This window comes from Corvus cornix, chromosome 11 (assembly GCF_000738735.6).
Source record: "Corvus cornix cornix isolate S_Up_H32 chromosome 11, ASM73873v5, whole genome shotgun sequence".
NCBI classification, from domain to species: domain Eukaryota; kingdom Metazoa; phylum Chordata; class Aves; order Passeriformes; family Corvidae; genus Corvus; species Corvus cornix.
In genome coordinates, this window is record NC_046341.1 from 8,229,139 (window position 1) to 8,250,552 (window position 21,414).

A 21,414-nucleotide genomic window follows, 5' to 3' on the forward strand; every position below is an offset into this window, starting at 1 on the left:
AATGAAAAACAGTGACCAATGTCCAACGTATTTGTAACTAAGTAACAGGCAAAAAGACATGATTACATAAGGCCATTCTGTCATCTAGGTGTGTGTCAGGCAGAAAGAGTAAGCAACTATAAGACTGTCCTGACTAATAAAGATGAAGAAATTAATTTCAGTTTAACCGAGGAAGGCAAAACATACCTCTCTGCTTTCAATTACTATTTCACTAACGCAACGCAAGAACATATTCTCTCCTTGGCTGTCCTTCTCGTTCCTATAAAAGAAGGAGAAGGAGGAAGGTATTCCTGTTTCTGAGAACTTTCCAGATAAGAATAATGAAGCAGTAATAACTAGGAGAAAATCTAAAGACACATATTAGCTCCTACCTGAGAAAGTAAAAGTACTGCAGAGCTTCCCTTGGATCTGTTGATTCAAACTTACGGGTGTAAAGCATCAAAAGCCGCACAAAATTTAGACGTCTGACACCAGGTGGGTCACCAGCTTCATGGCTTACTGCAATGTCAGAAACAACACTGTCAGAGAACTGAATGCCAGGAGAACTCTGATCTTCATCTCAAATTAGTCAGGACCATGATCCAGAGCTCTAGTGCAACTGAAACAATTAACTTTTATGAGATTGTTCTGATAAATGTTACTTGTTCAATCGACCACATAAACCTGCAGTTTCTACAGGGTACTCTGAGAGCTAAGAAAACATTCCCCTATTGTAAAGTAAATAGGACTTACATAGCTGTGCACTCTGCCCAGATGATTTCAGGAGCAATTTTAACTCAAACAGGACCAAAGCAACATGAACAGCGTGACAGCGCAAGCGCTCTGTCCGGAAAAGAAAAGCAATTGCAGCTTCAAACTGTGCTGTCAAGAACAACACTTGGAAGTAGAGGAAAGGTGGCTGGTTCACTGCAAAATGTGATTCACCTGAAAGAAAACACAACACATGTAGCATTTTTACATCATTTTCATGATTTTGCAATCAAAGATGACTGACAGTGGATGCTTCCTGTCACAGTGCATTGTTACTGTTTATTAGGTGCCAGCCGAAATAAACACAGTACACAAAACTGAATTCCTAACTACACATCAGCAGCTCACCTACAACTGTTCCACAGCAAATTTATCAGGAAAGATAACAGCATAAAGACATATTCAAAAAGTGAAACAGAATAAACAGTTACTCAGAAAAGTTCTTTTCAGACAACAAACCATCAACTCTGACTGACTGCAACAGATTCTCTAAAGACCACAACTTTTTGTCTTCAGTTATACTTATGCCAAGTGGTACAAATAATGTTAAAAACCTGGATTTTCCTACTCAGTGACACCAACAGTAGCTTACTATATTTTTTTACCACACATTTTTATCTGAGTGATATTACAAACTGGAAGGCTGTGGAGAATCAAATTCGGTATGTTTTGGACAGTTCCAAGTGACTTAATTTTAATTGATTGGGAGACTACAGGAAAATGTATTCTGTGGGTGTTCTTAAAACATCCTGAAGTGGAAGGAACTGTGACTTGGGTACCCAGAAATTTGCTTGAAATACTAATTTAAGGGAAAAAATGAACATCAGATGCACACAGAGGAAAAGCTTGGAAATACATGCCTACATCAGGTAGTGACTGCTTTACTGTTCTGTATTCCTAAAGCTGGAAGTTCTGCTAAATGACTTTTGCATATTTATGTGAGAGAAAGCAATCCACAATTAATGGATAAAGGAGAAACAGCAGCAGTGTTGTTCACAGATGAGTATTAATCCTCTGGATTGCTGGGAAAACACGGGACTCATTCATCATGTCTTACTGAAGTCTGCCATGACTCCGGGGAAGCAGGCTGTCCATGGACGCCCCAAAGATGCCTGTCACTAGTGGAGAGCTGTAGAGTTTTTGTGCAGTCTGAGGTTTGTGTAAGAACAACTGGAAAGTGTCCTAAGCAGAAAAGCAGAGCCCCAAGTAAGACATCACTCTGTGGTTTCTCACCATAGTCTTCCAGCAGCTGCTTCTGGAACTGTGATAACGTTAGTCGGTCCTGTGGGGAGCTCGTGCCACCATCATCAAAACACACCTGGTTCAGCTAAAAAACACATCCAAAAAAGAGAAGCACAGGTATTTCCCCTTGCACAAGCAATGCACTTAGAAGATATTTATTCCATCTGAGCCCCTCCTAGGATTTGACCAACTGACTAGAAACTGCATCTAGTCACAACATCAGCTCCATCCACTGCTGGGAAGCAAAGATGCCTAATGCAGCAACAGCTGAAATCCCTGCAGATATAACCCCAGGGTTCCATATCTGTCCATGGCAGCAAACTCTGATGCTGGGACTCTGAATACTCTCAAGCAGCATTTTTTGCCACAAATACAATGTTAACAAATCCATCATTCTACCACCCTTTTTCTGATAAAGGGGAGAAACAGGTACCAACCAGTATCTATCATGCCCTCACCAAACCTGTAAGGACTTCAGAGACATTGACACCATTGTCTTTGGTTAATTAACACTGACATTTCAGCCATCCACCCAGGAAGGAGAATTCAAGGAATCCTCACTGTAACAAGCTAATAGTACTTCTAAAAACAGCTGACAAAGATCAGTGTCGAATGAAGAACATGACAGTTCCAAAGACAATTGTACCCAAACTAACACCTGATAGTACAGAGGGTAACGGAACAGCCCTGGGATTCAGGTTCCCAGCCCTACACTATCTTCAAGGTCAAGTCACATGCACTGCATTGATGCAACACACCAGATCTAGAAGTAGGAAGCGTAGCAAAGCAGTGGAGAAACGTGGTACCATTTAGACTCTTCTTAAAAAAAGAAAAACCAAACACCACAACCCCAACACCAGACTTACTTTTAGCCAAAGATAATCTTCTGTTTTATCAGCAACTTCGCTCTGGTTGTCTGTAATGTCACAACGGCCAATAATACAATAAACAGCCCTTTTGTAGGGGTCAGTGTTATTTCTCAGAGCTCGTCTGTAATGAAGACGCAGTTTATTTTCTGTGGCAGGAGACAGTCTAAGGAAAAGAAAAGATTGAAGGAAAAGACATGAAACCCATTTTCCCTGTATGAGGAAACCTGGATACAAATCAATGTGAATTGGTGCATATCCACAGCAAAGGCATAATAACAGTAAGCACTAACCAATATTTCTTGCACTTCCTGTTCATATCTGTAGGTAAAAATTTTGCACACATGAATTTAAACCCATAATTAATGTTATGGAGGATGATCTTCAAATTCTCACTGCAGGGGAAGAAAACACATATGACAGTCTCTTTAGGGGTACATTAATACTGTGGCAGATGAGCTATTTTTGTCTGAGACTGCTATTGCATCACTTCAGAAAAAGAGAGCTCACAACATCTTTGGAAGTCTTTGTGTTAGTAACTAACAAGTGAGCAGGTCATTGTACCATGAGATCTTTTAGGAGAGACACTTTCATCATTATTAAACACTGTCATAATGTTCTTTGTCATTCTTTTTTTCTTGCGACCTCTTGTTGAGAATTTTACAGAATTTAATCAAGTGTTCTCCTAGACTAAGGCATTGTTTGTCAAATCCGTAGGCAGACCACTTTTTCAGAGCTGTAACAAAACCAAAATAAATCAATTATGTTGTATCTCATACAAGTGTTTGTAATGAAAACAGTGACAGAACCTTCAATGAGGTTTCTGCAACAACCTTGATATAATGAGGACTCCTAGCTACTCTCTACAAAACAGGTTGATTTATAGAAGAATACCATGGCATACAATACTTGGTAAATGGCACTTGGATTTGTATCCTTTCACCTTATTTTGTTAGCTTGGTTAGTTATATTTTGTTGGTTTGTTTGTTGGGTGTAGGTGCTGGGTGTGGGTTCGGCAGTCACGTTGGGCGTCAGACTGTAAGGAGCTTTGGTGGGCTGGACGGTCGGCACGGGAGATCTCTGAAGTCAGATCTCGGAACATGCGGTTTATTGCAAAGGGCGTGGGTATAGGGGCACTGCTTAGAGCTGCAGCTGGCAGCTCTGAGCAGGCCCAAGAGAGCAAGAGAGTAAGCGAGTAAGTAAGGAGAGAGAGAGCGAGAGGAGTGAGAGTGAAGAAGAAGTAGTAAGAGTGTGTAAGAGTGGAATGGAATGGAGAAGTCCTGGTTACAATACAATAAATCATCTTCTGTACTGAATATTCTAATTGTCACTAACCAATCTAATACAAGATACAAATCCTATGGCATTTACATACAGCCTATAAGAGTTCTTATATTACCACAGAGTGTTACATCTTAACTTCTAAAAACTACTCTTTGGACCCCTTCTGCTGAGCTAGTAGGGTCTGCTCTGACCCTTGGACCTGCCTGCAAGCAGAGGGTATTGTTCAATCAAGAGGGGATTACCTTCAGTTGGCCATACCATTGTTTTCCAGTTGTTCAGTAACTAAGACTTGGTATTTCAAAAGTGGCTTTCATTTCGATGTCGCCTGTAGTTTTCATATTCCCCATATCTTTTGTCAGGCAACCATATTTATAAGGCTTTCCTGTTTCATCTTCCCCAACAGTTGGGTTTTTGTTGTTTTTTATTTTTTAATTCATTGCAAGTGGAAAGATAGAAAAGAAAACCACTGTAGAGTTCAGAGTACGTGCACTAACTCAACCACTTTGCAATCACATCAGCAGCAGTTTGGCCAATGGCCTCTGTCTAGTGCTGGACAGCAAAAACTGGAAGAGGAGAATAAACACAAGAAAGATGTGAGAGCGAGGCCTCTAAAGGCCTCTAACAAACACTGCTTGCATTTCCTGTGTAGCATTCTTATGAAAACAGGTGTAGTAAAAAGTGTTCCCCAAAGGAAATTCAGCTAAAATAAGCAACGGGGGAAATAAAAAGATACAGGACTCGGGACAGCAGATTAAATCTGATCTACTACATGCCATATCCCACTGTTACACCGGGCTTATCCTTTTGTAAAAAAGTAAAGCTACACCACACTGTATTATTTTTGAAATGTAAATTTTTGAATATTTTCAAACAACTCTTTCCCTGTTGAGATTTCTTGACTTCAAAGCCACAAATTAAATATGCAAACTTCTACATGTAATTTAGGTAGGTAATATAAACATCAGGCAGCAATCACCACCAGAAGAGACCTGAGCTTCTTGTACCAAGCCACTGATTATTTCACTACTCCACAGTAGTAGATCGCAAAGATCCTTCCTAGTTCCCAATTACCTTCTGTCTTTACTGTGCATGTACTCTTGGAACCAGGTTTTGAACTCTCCCAGTTGGTGCTGTGCCCGTTTCACCACGTGCATGGCTGCAGTCAGATCTCCACAGCGCATGCAGTAGTAAATCAGCGCCCACACAGGATGCCCTTCCACCTCACCATCCTGAAAAGAAAGTAGGACATACCTAATTTTTTCATAAAAGCAACATATTTGAATGATTTCTCTTTATCATTTGCCTTATTCATTATTTCTGCCCTTATACCCACACTCTGATTTTGGTAAAAAATTCTGTTTGTTACAAAAGCCAGAGGTCATGAGGGCTAAGTCCTGGGAAAGCTCTGCACATCTCAGCAATGAAAGGTGTGGTTCTCTTCTGCTTGCCCAGATTTCAGTTTGGAGGGAGGTTCTGAGAATCCCAGAATCAGCGTATGGTATCCTCCCCACCCACAGCAGATGGATTTGGATTAGGCCATCGAGGTATTAAAAACATTTTTACTGAAACAGAAAGATATTAAACTAATCACTGATCTCAGCAGGTAAGGAAGAGACAGCTAGACTTAGCTGTGTGCTCTCCAATGTTATCATTTATTATTTCTTCATTTAACTTTTAGATTTAATTTTTCAACCCAGACTGCCTATCTGATAATTCTGTAGATGCACAGCTATGCACTTTCTACTTCATGCAGGTAAGAAGGGTTTTACCCAGATTCCTAAATAAAAGGCTCAGGCTACCACTGAGATGAATTCATTACACATTTGATGATTAAAAAACTGGTTTCACCATCTTACTATAAATGTAAAAAAAGAGAAAAAGCAAATCAGGGAGGTTAAGTTACTGCTTTTTGAATCTTCATAATGCATTTTAATTTTTGCTTGTTGATTTCTAAGATGACCACCAGAAGACACCATAATTTCTAGAATTTAGAACTCAAGCTACTGAGCACCCAACCATACTTTGGGACTAGGTCTGAACTCAGGAGTGATTTTGTCTGCCATCTCCCATTTTCCTAGTGAAAAATTCTAAAGAAGGAGTAAGAGTCTGCTGCCCTAAAAGCAGCTTAAACAATAGAAAAGCCACTGGAGGCTGCACTGGTTTCCCCTCTGTACTGGGGCAAAAAGATTTGTGTTATCATTTTAGCTCGGTCGCTGACTGTGCTGGCTGGACATACCTGGAGACCAGGGACAGACGCCGGGAGTTTGATGTTCAAGAAGCTGCGGACCAGTTGGTAGGTCCCTGGGACTCCACCCAGCTGAGCCTGGTGCAAGTTCCCAAACACTGTCACAAAAGTGTAATTTTTGTAACTGAAAAACAACACAAGCAAAACAAACATGAACAGACTGAGATACACCTGCCACAAAAACATCCACTGCCTTTCAGATCTGACAGAATTACCAATTTAAAGCAAATTAACTCAATGTTCAAACATTATCATTACAACAAAATGAGGCAAATTTTCAGTCAATTTAAGAAGATCCTTGTATTTAGCAGTCTCAGAAGATACCATGTTTTGAGTCTGTGCTGGACTACTCCAAGTTCAACTCTCTATTATGAAGTTCCTCTTATTAAATTCTTGTAGTACAAAGTTAAGCTCAATTACATAACTGGCAAAAAGCCTTTCCATCTTAATACTTTAACTCTCAATCCTATCACGAAAGAACAATTAAATACCACAGAAGTGTTTGTCCCTCCTCGCTGCCCTGTGGAAAAATATCAGCCCTAGGGCTATGGACTTACCAGAAGGAAATCCCAGAGAAAAAGGGAATTTAGAGAAATATAACTGGTAAAGGCAGCTTTAAGAACACCTTTAATAATAACACATCAAAGCATAAAATCAAGGCAGATCAATTTAACAAATACTCATGTTTTGAAGCAGGAGTCTCAAAAATTTGTACACTGAAGGAAGACCTATGTAAGCAGCATCAATAAATGACATTAAGTTCTTTTTCTTTCTCTGCAGCACATGCTAGACTTGTGCACCATCAGACTGTAAATCTGAAAGACTGTGTAAGCAAGTATCAGAGTGATATCTTGGTAACTAGAATTATGGCTGAGGCAAGTGCATGCTCCTCAGGGCTTAAGATCACAGTTGTTCCAAAGGAACTAATGCATGAACAGCTGTGAGTGGCATTACATCTCTTCCATATATGAGCGAGGGGCTGGCGAGGCATGGAAACACTCCAGTATTAGCCAATTCCCACTAGGAAAGAAAAGCTACGAAGCAAGGCACAGCATATGGGCAGGCTTTTAATTAAAAAAAAAAAAAAAAAAAATCAAGCCTGAGAGGCCCTAATCTCCACAGCTGGGAGCATTGGGGAAGTACCACGTATAACTAATTCCTAACTTCAGTTAGCAGTTAATGGCACTGTGAAAATTTAGCAAGTTGGATATGTGGCAAATCAGGCTAAGAGTCACTGGCTCATCGCACTCTGCTGAGACCGAGGAGCTGGGAACAGAAGATCCTTCCGATGTGTCAGTTCCTCTGTGCACAGGCAGCAGCCGCCACCACCCCCGGGTGACACTGAGTGCTGATGAGGTGTGACAACCAACTGTCACGGCCAAGAAGAGGCTGTGCCAGGAGTTGAAGGCATCTCTTCCCAGAGTGCTGCGTCAGAGCGCAGCGCTTTCTGTGCTCCGATGGCATCTCTATGTTCCTAACAAATGCCCACTTGCTACCCTGCAGTTATTGCTTGCATGGGCTGGAAGAACCTGCTGGTATCACATTGCAGCTGCTAGAAAAGAGACACTGCAATATCCACGTGTGCAGTGAACAGGCATTTGGCTTTGGGCAGCTTAACAGCTTGCAGTTCTCCGAGAACTTCATCGGTCAAGGAGCTTAGGTCCCCATGGTACTTGCTAATACACACAGCAAACCACTTTCTACAGTCTGAAAATCACTGCTGCATGTCTCAACTTCAGCTTCTTCACATTCTCCAAAAACTTTTCAGTGTAGAAATGGCATGATCAGAACTTGACTCGCTGCACCAGGTTTGTCCCCATGCTGTCCTCACAGGCTGCTGACAGCAGCTAGCAATCAGAAAGGGAGCATATAGAAAAGAGGATATTCTTTTGCAGAAGGGAAATAGATCACTTTCCACAAGTGAAAAACCTTCACATATCACCATGCATATATAGACTATTTATAAGCAACATAGAAGAAAGAATAAAAGTCTTTGCATCTTCTAAACAACCTCCCCACGGACTCAAAGCCTTTTTAACTATAACACTGTTAAACTAAAACAGTTTTACATTTAAGTGGCTGCTCTAAGCCCTGCACAGTAAAAAAGACAGGCAAGAGACAAGTCTGTGAGCAGCACAAGGTAGCTGACTCTTTATGTGCAGTACAAACTCATTCTGGCTTATCATTAGGGAACTCTATTAAGCTGTACCCAGAGCACCCATCTTACCTTTCCTCCAGGTAGTGCAGAGCGTGCCTCACGAACTCCATGCGCACCTCCATGTTGGTCCGGACTTTCAGAGCATCACTGGCAGGAACCAGAGTGACGTCGGTCATTTGTTTCACCATGGCCCACATCTCGGAGATGTTCTATAAACAAGTCATTCCATGCCTCAGCGATTAGTACAGAGATGAACAAGCAACACTGTTTTGAGCTACATGGTGTTTTGATGCTTAAGAAAAGCGTAAGAACACAAGAGTAATGTCAGTATAGATTTGTAACGGAGATAGTGGACACAGTCACGAAGGAAATCTGCTTCTGTCCCGCGGAATTCAAATTTCACAGGCTTTTTTGCATAATTCTTGTGGGAGAAGATGGCTATAAATGTTGTACCTGCAGTTGTTCCCAAGAATTGGCAACTATTTCCAAAACTAGGCTGGGTACTTGGTAATCAGTCTCTTGCTCATTTCTAATTCACATTTCCCACTTAATAAATACCACAGCACCATCAGCTTTCCATGTAAGCAATGGCTCTGGCTGCTGCTGGAAAGCTGTGTGATCAGCTGAGATAAGAAGCATCAAAAGGACACTGATCACTTGGACAAAGGCTCAGTTACAAATAAAGGTTGAAAACCATCCAGATCTGCTTGTTTACAAGGATGCAAGATCGTATCAGTGTCTACAGGACTAGGGCGTCCCTGCTGAAATAGCAAAATACTGAGAACTAACACTGTTCACTTGGGCAAGGGCAGCTCTTTGATCTCGGTGCTTCAAAGCAGTAAGAACACTGAAACTCCCCGTGCTGCCCCTTGCAAAACAAACAGAGCTGTTCAGAGCAAAGATGCACACATCTGTAATTCAGATCTGATTGAAGCGTTTGCCCCTCAGCTTCTGAGCAGTTTTTTGCTCTCCCCATTTGCGCAAGTTTTTTCATAGCTTGACCCTCCTGCAGTATTCTCCTTCAGACATTTCTCCAAGGTTTGTGCATTTGTTTTATTTTTTGGGGTGGATCAAGGCAACACAATTAAAGGAATAGAAAAAAAGAAAAGTAGACAGATCATTAATTTAAAGTCAATCCTAGGGGTTTTATGCTTTGCTATGGGAGCCTATTTCAGCTCTAGCAGAGTCTGATTGAGGACCCTTTACCTACAACTAAATACCTCCAAAGGACATTAAGAGACCACATTTTGTAAGCCAAACACAACAGAATCTATTTAAAATTAAAAGCAATTTTTCCCTCAACAGCTTATCACTTATGATGGAACACCAGGTTCGTTTCTTTTTCGCTGTGTTAAGAAATTTTCACCATGACCAACTTCATTGCAGGTGAGGCCTGCTGTACTGGAGAAAATTCTGGTATTGCCTCTGTGTTTTCTGTGGAGCCATGCAATTTTTTTGGCAATATCAGTATTTTTTCCTCCAACGTAAGCATGCTGTTAATCACATCCTGAAAACAGCTTAAATACATCTCCTCATGTTAACTCACTGGCAGTACCTTATCATCCAGGCCTGCGGTAGCAGCACAAAGGTCCACCAGGTTAGGCTGCAGATGTCCATTCACTATCTTCTCATTATAAATATAAATCTAAAACATAATTAAAGTAAGCATGTTTAACAATACATATTATGCTCTGTTCCCTCCCTAGCCACAGCAGCAAAATCTGAACCAGGCTTCAAAAACAGTGTTCCCAGCAAGTCCCTTTGCTTTCCTCCCACATCAGCCACTTCCAATCCAATGGTAGAGGAACATGCGTCAGCACCACCCAAGCCTCCACAACTCCTCAAAGCCCCAGGCCTGCCTGAAGGCCGGCAGCAGCCCAGCTGTTCAGGGGTTCCGAATTGCAGAGCACTGTGCTGAATGCCCTGTTAGACTAATTGCAGCTAATTGCTGGAGGACAAAGATTCAGAAGTGACCTGACAAGTGGATGGCTGTGATATTCCCCTGCATGGCAGCCTCCTACCTGCTGATGTGAAAGAAACAGGATTTTGCTGGTTTGTGGCAGTATTCAGGGAAATCTGACATAGGCAAACGAACAGAAATCTGACCCTTCAGAGCCTGCCCTTCAACATATACACACACCTCCCTGTTTTAACTCTTGATCTTAACTGAGCTTCGTCTACTATTGTTTATTCTACTCTCAGTCGAAAGACCTTCCACTATGTCCAAAAATAATAATTCTCAATGCTAGAAAAACAACGCCATTGTGCTTTAACTCCCTTTGGCATGCTCTACTACAACGCGCCCAGGGTGCAAACAAGATGTAGAGCTCAGGACTGCAAAGAGAATGCAGCATCAGTGAAATCATGTCCGTGGATGTCACCATGTTCCTGTGAGACAAGTCTGAACTATCCACGAAGAACAATTAATCACTTCAGTGTAATTAAAACACACTTCACGGCTGCTGATAAACTGAAGCAGCATGGATCTCCAGGTCTCCTGCATGACCTCCAGGTCTCCCAACTCCCCACTGAAGCCACAGGAGCCTCACACAGACTGCTGACACTTGGTTATTCTTGAACTGAGGCAGGCTGACATAAGGAGAGCTCAGCCAGAGTTTCTCAGGAGCCCTTGGTGGGAGCACATGGTGACTGCACCAAGTGTTTTGGCAGCAGAAGGCTGGCCACAAACACCACATTTCCAGGGCACTTTGCAGCAGTCTGTGCACAGCCCGTGACCCTGACAAGGGCCCATGGGCCATGGTGACTCCACAGCTACCCCAGAGCCAGGACTGCTAGAGAGATTGGACTTCCTGTATTCAGAAAACCAGCACGGAATAACACCGATGGCCTCAAAACACAGATGCAATTATGCTTTAAGGAAGACCTTTACCGTGGGTATATTACAGTAGATAATAGTTTGTTAATTTAGTTTGTAACAGCCACTAAATCAAATGTACACTTTATCAGCACAACCGTGCACCTTTTGCCATTAGTTTCTTCCCAGTTACCATAACTGAATGCAGATGTAGGAAAACAGATGCACAAGCTGCTCTCTGCCTCGGCACAGACTGAGCCAAAGCACACAATAACAGTAATTGTGTGCAAATTAGGCAACATTTTGTCTATGTCGTTTCACATATTCCATTTTGAAAAATCAAGTCCTTTTCTATAATTTTGTTCTCAACAGTGCTGGTAAACAGATAATCTCAAATAACAAAAGTAACAAATTGGTTATGTAAAGGTTTATCAGTTTTCCCTGAAAATTTTCCGAGGGAGTCTAATGTTACCAGGCATAATAATTCATAGCTGATGCACTAAAGCTTCTCACAAGCGATGTCATTAAAATAGGATATAATTTGACAAACATCAGGCTTAACACTTCAGCATATTTTTCCTACACACATACACAAGAAAAATGATCATCCACATATGAAGAAAATGGGAATATAAAGCCTTCATATGTATACAATTAAGCATTGACAAATCCTAAAAGAATTACTGCTTTTGAAAACTTAAAATTTCAGTTTACTTTACAAGCATAAATGCTTTCTACAGCCATATATGGTGCTCAGGATCTCTTTTTGACAAAAAAAATCCTATAGTAAACAGGTGAGTATATTTCTAAGAACATCATGCAAGATTTATGTGTTTGCCAATTGCATTTTACCTCTAGGCAGATATTTTCATGTTCTACCTACTATATCTTCTTTTACACTAAGCTCAAATCTTTATTTTCCCCCTCTCTCTCCATGTAGAAGAGTGTTTAACAAAGTTTTTTCACTTTCACTCACCTGACGAGCATATGCCATCTCCACACTGTCCAAAGAGCTGCGACCTGGAGGACCCACCTCACCAACATAGCTGGGCTGTTTAGTGAGAAGCATATAGGAAGGTACAAAGTATAGAATTACCACAGTGCATTTTACCAATACATCTGCTCCTAAAAACAGCAAAACCATGTTCCTGACAGAACTACAAACAGGGTTTTGAACCATCTACAGAGAAAAATGCAGTCTCACTGCAATAACCCATTATCTTCCCAATATAGCTTAAACTTTCTAAAGTGACATAAATTCTCCTTATTCAGTGCACAAACCAACCATTAGCTCTCTAGAATTAGGACATCAGTGTCTCTTGGTAGCATCTTATAATTTTAATTCTTTGCTTTTGTTTCTTGAAAGGTTGCTTCTTGTCAGTGTCCCGCTGTGAGGCATCTAGTCTGAGCCTCCATCACAGCAAGGACATAGAATTCAATGGATGAGATGGACACAAAATAGGACTGCAGCATTCAATTGTATGTTAAAAAGTACCCCATTGCTGGTCTGCTGCAGGAGGAAGTATGCTGGCAATATCCTGACCTGAAAAAAAATAAGTCTTTTTACCCACAGAGACTATGCCAAGATTAAGACATTTTGAGTGTAGAGCAGGAAGAGACAGCCAATGGAATTGTGGCATACAAAATTCATACTCTTATAAAAAACTTCAAATACAACATGCCATAATAGTCTTAATCTGCATAAAGCAATTTTAAATGTTCACTACAAGGCACAAGTATGTTCTCAGTACAACCACCACTGAACACAGATGTTCAATGCTCTGGAGGAAAGAATACTCCCAACAATGCTCTCTGCTATTTCCTGCCTTCTAAAAGAATGTAATTCTTCATTTCAGCATCAGCATTGCAAGTTTTGAGTTTAAAAGTAAAGTACAATCATTTTAAAGACAGATCCCTTTGAGGTAAACAGTCCTTTAATATCAGTTGCTTCAGAAGCCATGCTGGTCTGAAGATCAAAGCAAGACGAGCTCAGTACAGAAGCACAATATTTATTATGAAGCCAATTGACATAGTTGGGGCAAGCAAAAGGAACAGACAAGCTTTCAGCAAAGCAAGGTTTTCAGGTTTGTTACCATATAACTCAAGGCTGTCTATATTCATCTAAACAGGAATCGTTAACTTTTTCTGAGAAAGAGCAGGTACACCTGCAGAGTTTAAAAATTAAGCTTTTTACCATCAAAGTCAGTTACAACTGGCTGCACATCCTCACTAGCTGCTACAGTGCACCTTAGCAATACTGTCCAATGGCTTTACTACTTCCTACACTGTTTACCCAGAATGTCAGTACTTCACAGTGCAGACAGGATCACCTCCAAGGATTGCTTAAGGATGTGCTCTAGTGTTGCCTGGAAGAGCTCACTTAAATGTGACCAACTTGCTGCCTGTACAAACAACATAAAGCCCAAATGCAATAGGAAAATCAGTGTTTTCACTTCCAGTTTAATCAGCTTTAGAGTTCAGCTTTGCTGACACCTATCAGACTGCAGCATGGCAGGAGCAATGTTCCTGCCATGACCCGGCCTGTGCGGATTTCAGGAAGAGATCCAGAAATGGAAAGCTTTTCTCTAGATGGTGCCATCATTCAGCTTCTTGTTTCAAATGAGGATGAAATGCTGGCAGACTCTTCAAAAAAATCTCACTTTTTTGGGGAACTGTATCCTAACTTCAGAATGAAATAATACAAACATATGAACTTCCAGACATGTTACTTATCAGCTTTGCACTGAACATTCTCTCAGTCATTCCCAAATTAATTTTATTTTGGTATTAGATTAATCTGGAACATCTTCTACTGTGTAAGACCTCTCTTACCCTCATGAGCACGTGTTATTGCAAAGACAATGGTTACTCACTGTTCCAGCCCAGGAGTTTTGATCAGGAGAATGTCCACAAGTTAAAATTTAAAAACAAATAAAGTTACACAACTGCAATGGCCAAGAAGCTGTTCTGCATTGGCTAGGAATTTATACAGGAAGATAAGAGCACCGACCTCTATCAAGAAATTGTAAGAGATTTGTGGTATCTGTGGTTACTGCTTTCTGTGCAGCACCCAACAGTTGATTACAGAATAAAAAATATTCAGTAGTGTTTGTCCCTAATACAATGAAATACAAATGAATGAAGGTACCAAGGATGAACCTGAACAATCCCTTAAAACTGCTGAAATTAGTTTATTACTGCATTAATTTTTCACTAATAATGCTATTTAAATAATGTCCAACCTGATTACAAAATCAGGCAGGTGCATTTAGACCTTAGGCTGTATAAAAACGCCTTACAAAAAACCCAAAAGCAATTCCACTTTTTCTTTTTGCAACTGAACTTACACTAAAAATATTCTTCACAGTCCCTCTTAATGGATACTGATATTCAGAAGCATCTGCATTTTTCTTTCAGTGCCAAATCATCTGACACAAATTCCTTTAAACCCACCTAAAACCCGACAAATTCTTTGTTCTAAAGAACAAAGAAGCTGTTAAAGCAGGTTTCCTGGGAAACAGACATGATGGCAGAAATAGCGCTTTGCAGCCTTCCCTTGTGCTGTGCCAGATAAAATGTAGAGTTATTTAAAGTAATGCTAAATTATGGACGTTGTCATTAATTACCGATGAGGTTTCATCTCCTAAAGCAAGTGAACACTAGTACATAGTGACTTAGTGTCACTTTTCAGCCAGTGCCCAAGCACCAGACACACAAGCACTGGGGCTTTGTTTTGTGAATCTATTCCTTTTTCTGCTTTGAAGCACCAAAAAGCACCGAGGTGGCTGCCACTCCAGAGAGTGGTGTGTGACTGCCAGGTTCAAACCAATTCAGGTAAGAATCTGAATTCAAAAGTGCACACCTGAAACTAAGAAATAACTGCTCTGGGGGTTGGGTTTTCCTTTCCTTTCTCCAATTTTAGTTATGCTGTAACTATTGAAGCGTGTTTAAAACCCTGTTGAAATTAGTATAGTGAAGGTATAACTATTATGCTTTAACCATTATGCTTTAAGAAACACTTCTTAGCTATCTGCCACAGCTGAGAACTGCCACATTGAAATTAAATTCTTTAAATTCTACTGACTTGGCACTTCAGGAAAAAAAAAAAATCAGGAAGTCTAGAATTTGTCCTGATTTTCTTATATTTTTCTTTCCTATGGAAAAAAAGCCATGGAAGCAAGCTTATTTCCTATTTTTTCCCCATCTCGTATATGCATTCTGGCTTCATTTTTGAATTATTAAACTGTAAGAAAGCAGTAGCTCACTGAACTATCTCATGGCTATGCTAAAAGGAAAGTTCAAAAGGAAAACTAAAGCAGTGAGTCAGCATGGGGAAGGCCACTTCCACTGCTCCCCCTGAATTGCAGAAATGGAGTTGCGCAGGCAATCCATCCCAAGAAGGGATATTCCCTACAAACTAACCGGGGGAAAGTGGGGGGCAGGGAGGGTATCCTTTGCTGGCAAGTCAGAACTTACCAAGTTTCAAACAAGGAAAAGATAATGAAAGATGTGTTCAAAACAGCTGCTAGGAGCATACAAGAAGAATCTTGTTTCAGGTCAGGTTCTGAAGTTTAACTGCAGCAGCAAAAGGAAAAGCAGAAAAGCGGGGAATGCACGAAGGACTGCAGAAGTGTAAGTGCACTCACGCATCTTGCTGTATCTCTAACCTGATATTGCTTAAATGGCTTGTGCTGTTTTTCTCAACCACCTTTGCTTCTCCCTGCCCTGAATGCTGGTCTTTCCAAAACATTATTCAGAACTGTAATATTTATTCTGAATATTATCCATTTCTCAAAGCTGCAGCTTTGCTGTACTGCCATCACATTTTTATCTTTTAAATTCACTTAGCCAAACGATGCTGCTTTTCAAAGGAGTCCTCCTTCATTTGCACTCAGCCAAGCATTCAGCCTCACTTGCACACCAAACCCCGTGCATGTAAAGATGCATTATTCATCACCCTCATATGCATATGCACATTCCTCAGCAGAAGTCTGGGCAGACATTTTGTCAGCACTCCAAATGGCTTGGCCAGTAGATGCAGTGAGTATCTAGGCAGGAGACCAAGCTGGAGAAACCCCATCAAAATACACTGTTGTGGAGTGGAAAGAATCTTGCAGTCCTTGGGATTTAAGGGGTATGAAGATGTGATACAGCAGGGCAGAACAGAAACCAAGATGTGCCAGTGTCTCTGTATCACTGCAGGAGTGTGCTACTTGACAGCAAGAGTGGAAGAGCTTGTGGCAAGGGTGGAAGAAAGAAAAACTTGGAATAAGGAAAAACTTGGAAAAGGACAAAGGAAATGCCTTGGCACCTCATGGCACAACAGTCGTAACAAACACCTTCAGACCATAGGTGTTTGATACCTTGAAGACAAAACTCAGGCTTTCATCCCTTTCCAGACCTACAAGAAGCATCTTTTTATCAGCTCTGGTTTTCCCTGACAAGAAGGCGGCCAGGCTGGAGGACAAGGGGGAACAGAAAACCTTATGGCAAGTCCTGCACTAGGTTCTTTGAATCATAAGCTTTGCCTGTTAATTGGTCTTATTTCCATGAATAATGTGTTGGTATTTCACTCTGCCCAAATTAGCTTGCCCAAAGCTTGAGAATTGGCTTGCAGGCAGACTGGCCCCCTGCTGTGTTTGGATCTGTGCCTTTTCAGCCGATTCTCCATCTCCAGAGGATATCAATTAAACCTCTACTGTATTCTACAGGCTGTGTCTGTTTGTGTCACATACACACAAAAAACTTATTTGACTGGAACAAGGCTTTAGAAGAACAACCTGCTGTGGGGAGGTTAGATAACAGGCTTTTAACACAGTAGATGCACTTCAAACCTCTCAGACCTTTGACTTCTTGAGGCTAAGACTAGAATATATCAAGGATTTTAAATGCTCTCGAAATGACATACTGCTACTACGAAAGCTTTGAAATAGAGAGTGGAGTATTACTGAGTGATAGTGTACATTGAGTCTTTAAACTCATTCATGAAAAACCTTAGGAGCTGAGTTTTCTCCCCTCCTCCCTCACACCAATTTGATGCTTGGCATCTCAAGTGCCATGGACTGGGGGTAGCATCCATTTGACACTGAAACACCAGAATAGGGGTTTTACCTGTTCAGAGCAGGTTATTAAATTACTACTGCTAGCAGTTAATATCCACACTCTGAAAGGAAAACCCCACACCAGTAACTAGCACACAAATCAAAGGTGTTAGGAGCTATCAGTGTAACTGCCAAGTCTTCAGATTCACATCCTAAAATAATGGGATAGCTGTTCCTAGTTTTAAATTAATTCAGTCTGCATTATTTAGCATTTCTAATATTGGAAAGCTGGACAACCTTTGAGAAGTCCCAGTAAAGTATCAGTACAATATTTTCTGGCAAAGACAGCCTCTATAAAAAGAGGTATGCTAACTGGGATTAACCTATATTTAAAAGAACAGTAATCAGAAAGGGACATTTCATTAACAACTTTAATTATTTCCAAATCCCTATACAGGTCATACCCCACTTGCACCAAGGGCTTTTTTTATTTTAATATGCTAGCAGGTCATCCCAATGAACAAGAATTAATTTTCATGGGTGGAGAATGTGGCTATAAAAAATGTGTCTCTTTTTCAGCCTGAAAGCACAGCAACTTATATCCCCCCACTCCCTGTCCCCTCTCCTTTCAAGGTGAGCATTTTCATGGAGCACTGTGCAGCAGCTGTGATGTAACTTTGTGCTCCAGGGATCACAGCTGCTGTCTGATGCTTCCAGCTCAGAGGGGCTGAGCTCCCAACACTCTGCACGTAACTCTGCTTTGCTCTACTCATTTAACTGAAACATTTTCTTTAAGAGAATAAACTGTAAAGTTTTAAATTGTAACAGAAGATAAGGAATGTTCTAAGATGATAGTCAATATCTCTTTTGTTAAACATGGGGTCAGTCTTGCCCAAAGGATTTGGTCACTGCTGGATTAATCTGAACACTAGAGGTCTTAGCAGCACAAAATTCTAATCTGCTCTGAATGAGACAGTAAAATAAAAAGGAAACCTTTTTTTTTTTTTAATGTTTATTCATTTGGTTTTGCCAAGAAACCTGAGAGACTTCATCAGCCTCCTAAGAAAAGCCATAAATCCAGGCTAGCACATAGTGATAAGGGAAAGAGACACTCTAAGATCTATGTGTAAGCACAACTGCACCTGAGAAACTCCCTGGTGTCACATCGCAAAGATTTCCTGAAGTGCCCCAGTGTGTTTTCTGTATGTGTGTGTTCCCCTGGGTGTATTGACCTACTATGTATTTGTGACTAAGTTTCCAGCCAGCACATATGTTGCTCAAAAAACAGCTTCAGCAATAGCAGCTCCATTGCCTGTACCCATCAGTCAATAAATAGAAATAATCACAAAGGTTTGATATTTTGCTAGACAATGCATTCTGCTAGTCAGAGCCATTCTAGAATTCGATAGGGATTTTATATTTCTCATTTTCACATAGTTGTAGTTACAGAATATTTCAGAGGTGGTTTCAGCAGTGCTGGAATGCCAGCTGTGTACAGTGCTGTGTGTGACTCTGCAAAGCATTTAGAAAGACAGAGTTACCTCATTTTCCTGGGTGAAATCAAGAGCATCTTCCCCTGATGCAAGCAGAGAATGAAGAATCCTTTGTTTCACCTGTTCCCATTCAACCAGCATTGATTCTCGGTGATACTCCTCAGCCATGGCAAAAGTCTGTCGGTGAACAAGAACAAGAGCTAAGGAACATAGAGAAACACCCATCAACCTAACTCTGCTATTAATAGACAAGCCTAAAAATGAAACAGAAAATAGCAACTACATAAATCAACCAGGTCAGGCCTCAAGAGCTAATGGTGTGCTGCATATTATTTTAACAGGCTTCCTGTTCAGGTACAAGGGGATTCAGAAACTAGGTGTATGTGGAATTAAGACAACTCTCACATACCCCCAGCTGGTAAAAGAGGGAAACGGTGTCTCTTCCATGGCACCGCAGCACACGAATCTGAGCAGGCGGTAGGCTTCCTCCTTTAACTTAGCAGCACACACAATATCCAGGTCATCACTGATCTGTGTGGTTTGTTGAGACTTAACTTCTCTAATGACCACTAGCTTTTCACCTCCTTGGAGGCTACAAAGGTCTGACTCGCTGCATTCTTAACAAAGATGTGTGTTTATTGCCCATAATCATTTTCAGGTCTTTATCAGTGTGTTTTTCTTTCAAACGGGAAACAGGATAAAATAAAAATCTAATAGTAAGGGAAAACTAGCCGATGTCAAAGAATCAGGAGGCCTTTTTCATGAGGAACATAACTCGGGAAAGCACACAGGAAAATCATATCCCAAGAAAAAACAACCTTTACCTTTAAAATGGCTGATGTGCTACATTGTCTTCAGATCCACTTGGGGAACATATGGGAGGTAACAGCTCTTCCCTCAGTAAGGAAAATATTCCCTCATTTTGGCAATAGCATTAAGATAGAGAAGATGCTTCACTACCGTTTCTGTTATTGTTGGGGTGAGACTAACAGCCTCAGGGATACCAGGACAGGAAATAAGAGAATCTCCACTAATTCTAAACAGAGAATAAGCTATATATTGTGTCTTCTTTCCTGTTCACACAGCTCCATGCTGCAACATACAACTAAATGTCTTGGTTGGCTGACTAAGTTTTTCATTTTATTGCAGTTCACTGTTAGGATATTGTCAATTGATCGGCAAAACGTTCCTCAGAAATAATGAATTGGTAAGACACAGTGACATTTGGCAAACATTTAATTACAGTGCATGCATGCAACTAGAGCATAAGATTTCTGTTTCTTTGTTGCGTTACATAAATTCACTTTATACTTTCATGGCAGGATATAGGCTCACCCGTACCTTCACTATACTAATTTCAACAGGGTTTTAAACACGCTTCAATAGTTACAGCATAATGTTATGTAATTGAAATAATTTAATAATGCATATGTACTATTTCTTGTCATTTGAAAGAAACACAGGCTCAGTTCTAAACCTGATGCCACCAGTGTACGTGGAGGGAAACAATCATAACATGGGCACTAGGAAGTATGGAATAACATTTCCAAGAAGAAGTTTTAAGACAAACAACAGGAAGCATTTTTCCATGCTGCATAATTCAATTGTGAAAATCACTGCCCCAGAACAGATACCAAAAGCACAAATAGATTCAGAAACAGGATTAGATTAATTTCTTATCAGAAAACAAGTTGCTGCTCAGATGATCTTCAAAACAACTATTTGTTCAGAGGTGAAGATACAGGAGTTGAAGAGGGGAAGGCTAAATCTGTCTTTTTCTTACAGACTAAGTACTGATCCCTTTTCAAGGGAAGAAAACTGGTGTCCGCAAACCTGTCCTGTTTTTGTTTTTAGGAAAAAATGACAGTGCTTTCTTCCAACTTACCCTCCTCCTTGACTCTTCAATGGCAGACAGCAATGCATTATCTTTTTCATTCTTCAGGAATCCCTGCAGGAAACAAGAAACAGAGCTTCAGCCAAAAAAATCAGCCTTGCACCAACATCAGATACATATTGTAGTACTCAGCTCTTTCAGCTCTGAGAAGTGCTCAGAGCTCTCTCTGCAGAGAAAGTCCAGTCCCAAGAAGTTTAAAGGTCACTTTACTTCACCAGAGGTACAGTAAGATGCCCACCCAGAGCAATGTGAAAATGAAAATGCATTAATCCCCTCTTTTAATATGCATTAAATCCTAGTGAAATGTCCTGCTTCTATTCTCTTTTATCTCTGTGTCCCAGCATCTGCTTCCTCTTGCTCTCCATTTGAGGGAGCTAGGATGAAAGCTGGTAGGAGCGATAAGCCAAGATAAGATTGTTGGACTTGAGTATGCTGAAAAAAATAAAAGTCTTTGACTTGGCAGCTTCAGGCAGAAGTGGAGCTCTTGGAGGACCGATAGGAACTGTGAAAAAGAGCCTTAAAAATAGTCAGTTGAGGAAGGATGGAAATAACTAAACAGTTGGAAAGCATTCAGAGAAAGTTTACCACGCAGCTTCTCACCATGAATACAGCTGGAGTGGGTAAAA

General features: G+C 40.7%; 1 protein-coding gene across 6 annotated transcripts in view; it reads right to left on the minus strand.

The window, feature by feature from the left end:
- NUP93 (nucleoporin 93) overlaps window positions 1–21,414 on the minus strand; it is a 79,692-nt gene that overhangs the window by 10,712 nt on the left and 47,566 nt on the right. For all 6 annotated transcript variants that reach the window (XM_039558383.1, XM_039558384.1, XM_039558385.1 and 3 more), the window contains 12 exons: window positions 20,780–20,842; window positions 18,943–19,071; window positions 12,337–12,411; window positions 10,101–10,190; window positions 8,615–8,754; window positions 6,379–6,511; window positions 5,214–5,371; window positions 2,859–3,024; window positions 1,984–2,077; window positions 733–924; window positions 372–498; window positions 187–259 (listed from right to left, as the gene is read on the minus strand). In XM_039558383.1, the coding sequence (XP_039414317.1) occupies window positions 187–259; window positions 372–498; window positions 733–924; window positions 1,984–2,077; window positions 2,859–3,024; window positions 5,214–5,371; window positions 6,379–6,511; window positions 8,615–8,754; window positions 10,101–10,190; window positions 12,337–12,411; window positions 18,943–19,071; window positions 20,780–20,842 (1,440 nt within the window). The remainder of the gene's footprint in view (window positions 1–186; window positions 260–371; window positions 499–732; window positions 925–1,983; window positions 2,078–2,858; window positions 3,025–5,213; window positions 5,372–6,378; window positions 6,512–8,614; window positions 8,755–10,100; window positions 10,191–12,336; window positions 12,412–18,942; window positions 19,072–20,779; window positions 20,843–21,414) is intronic.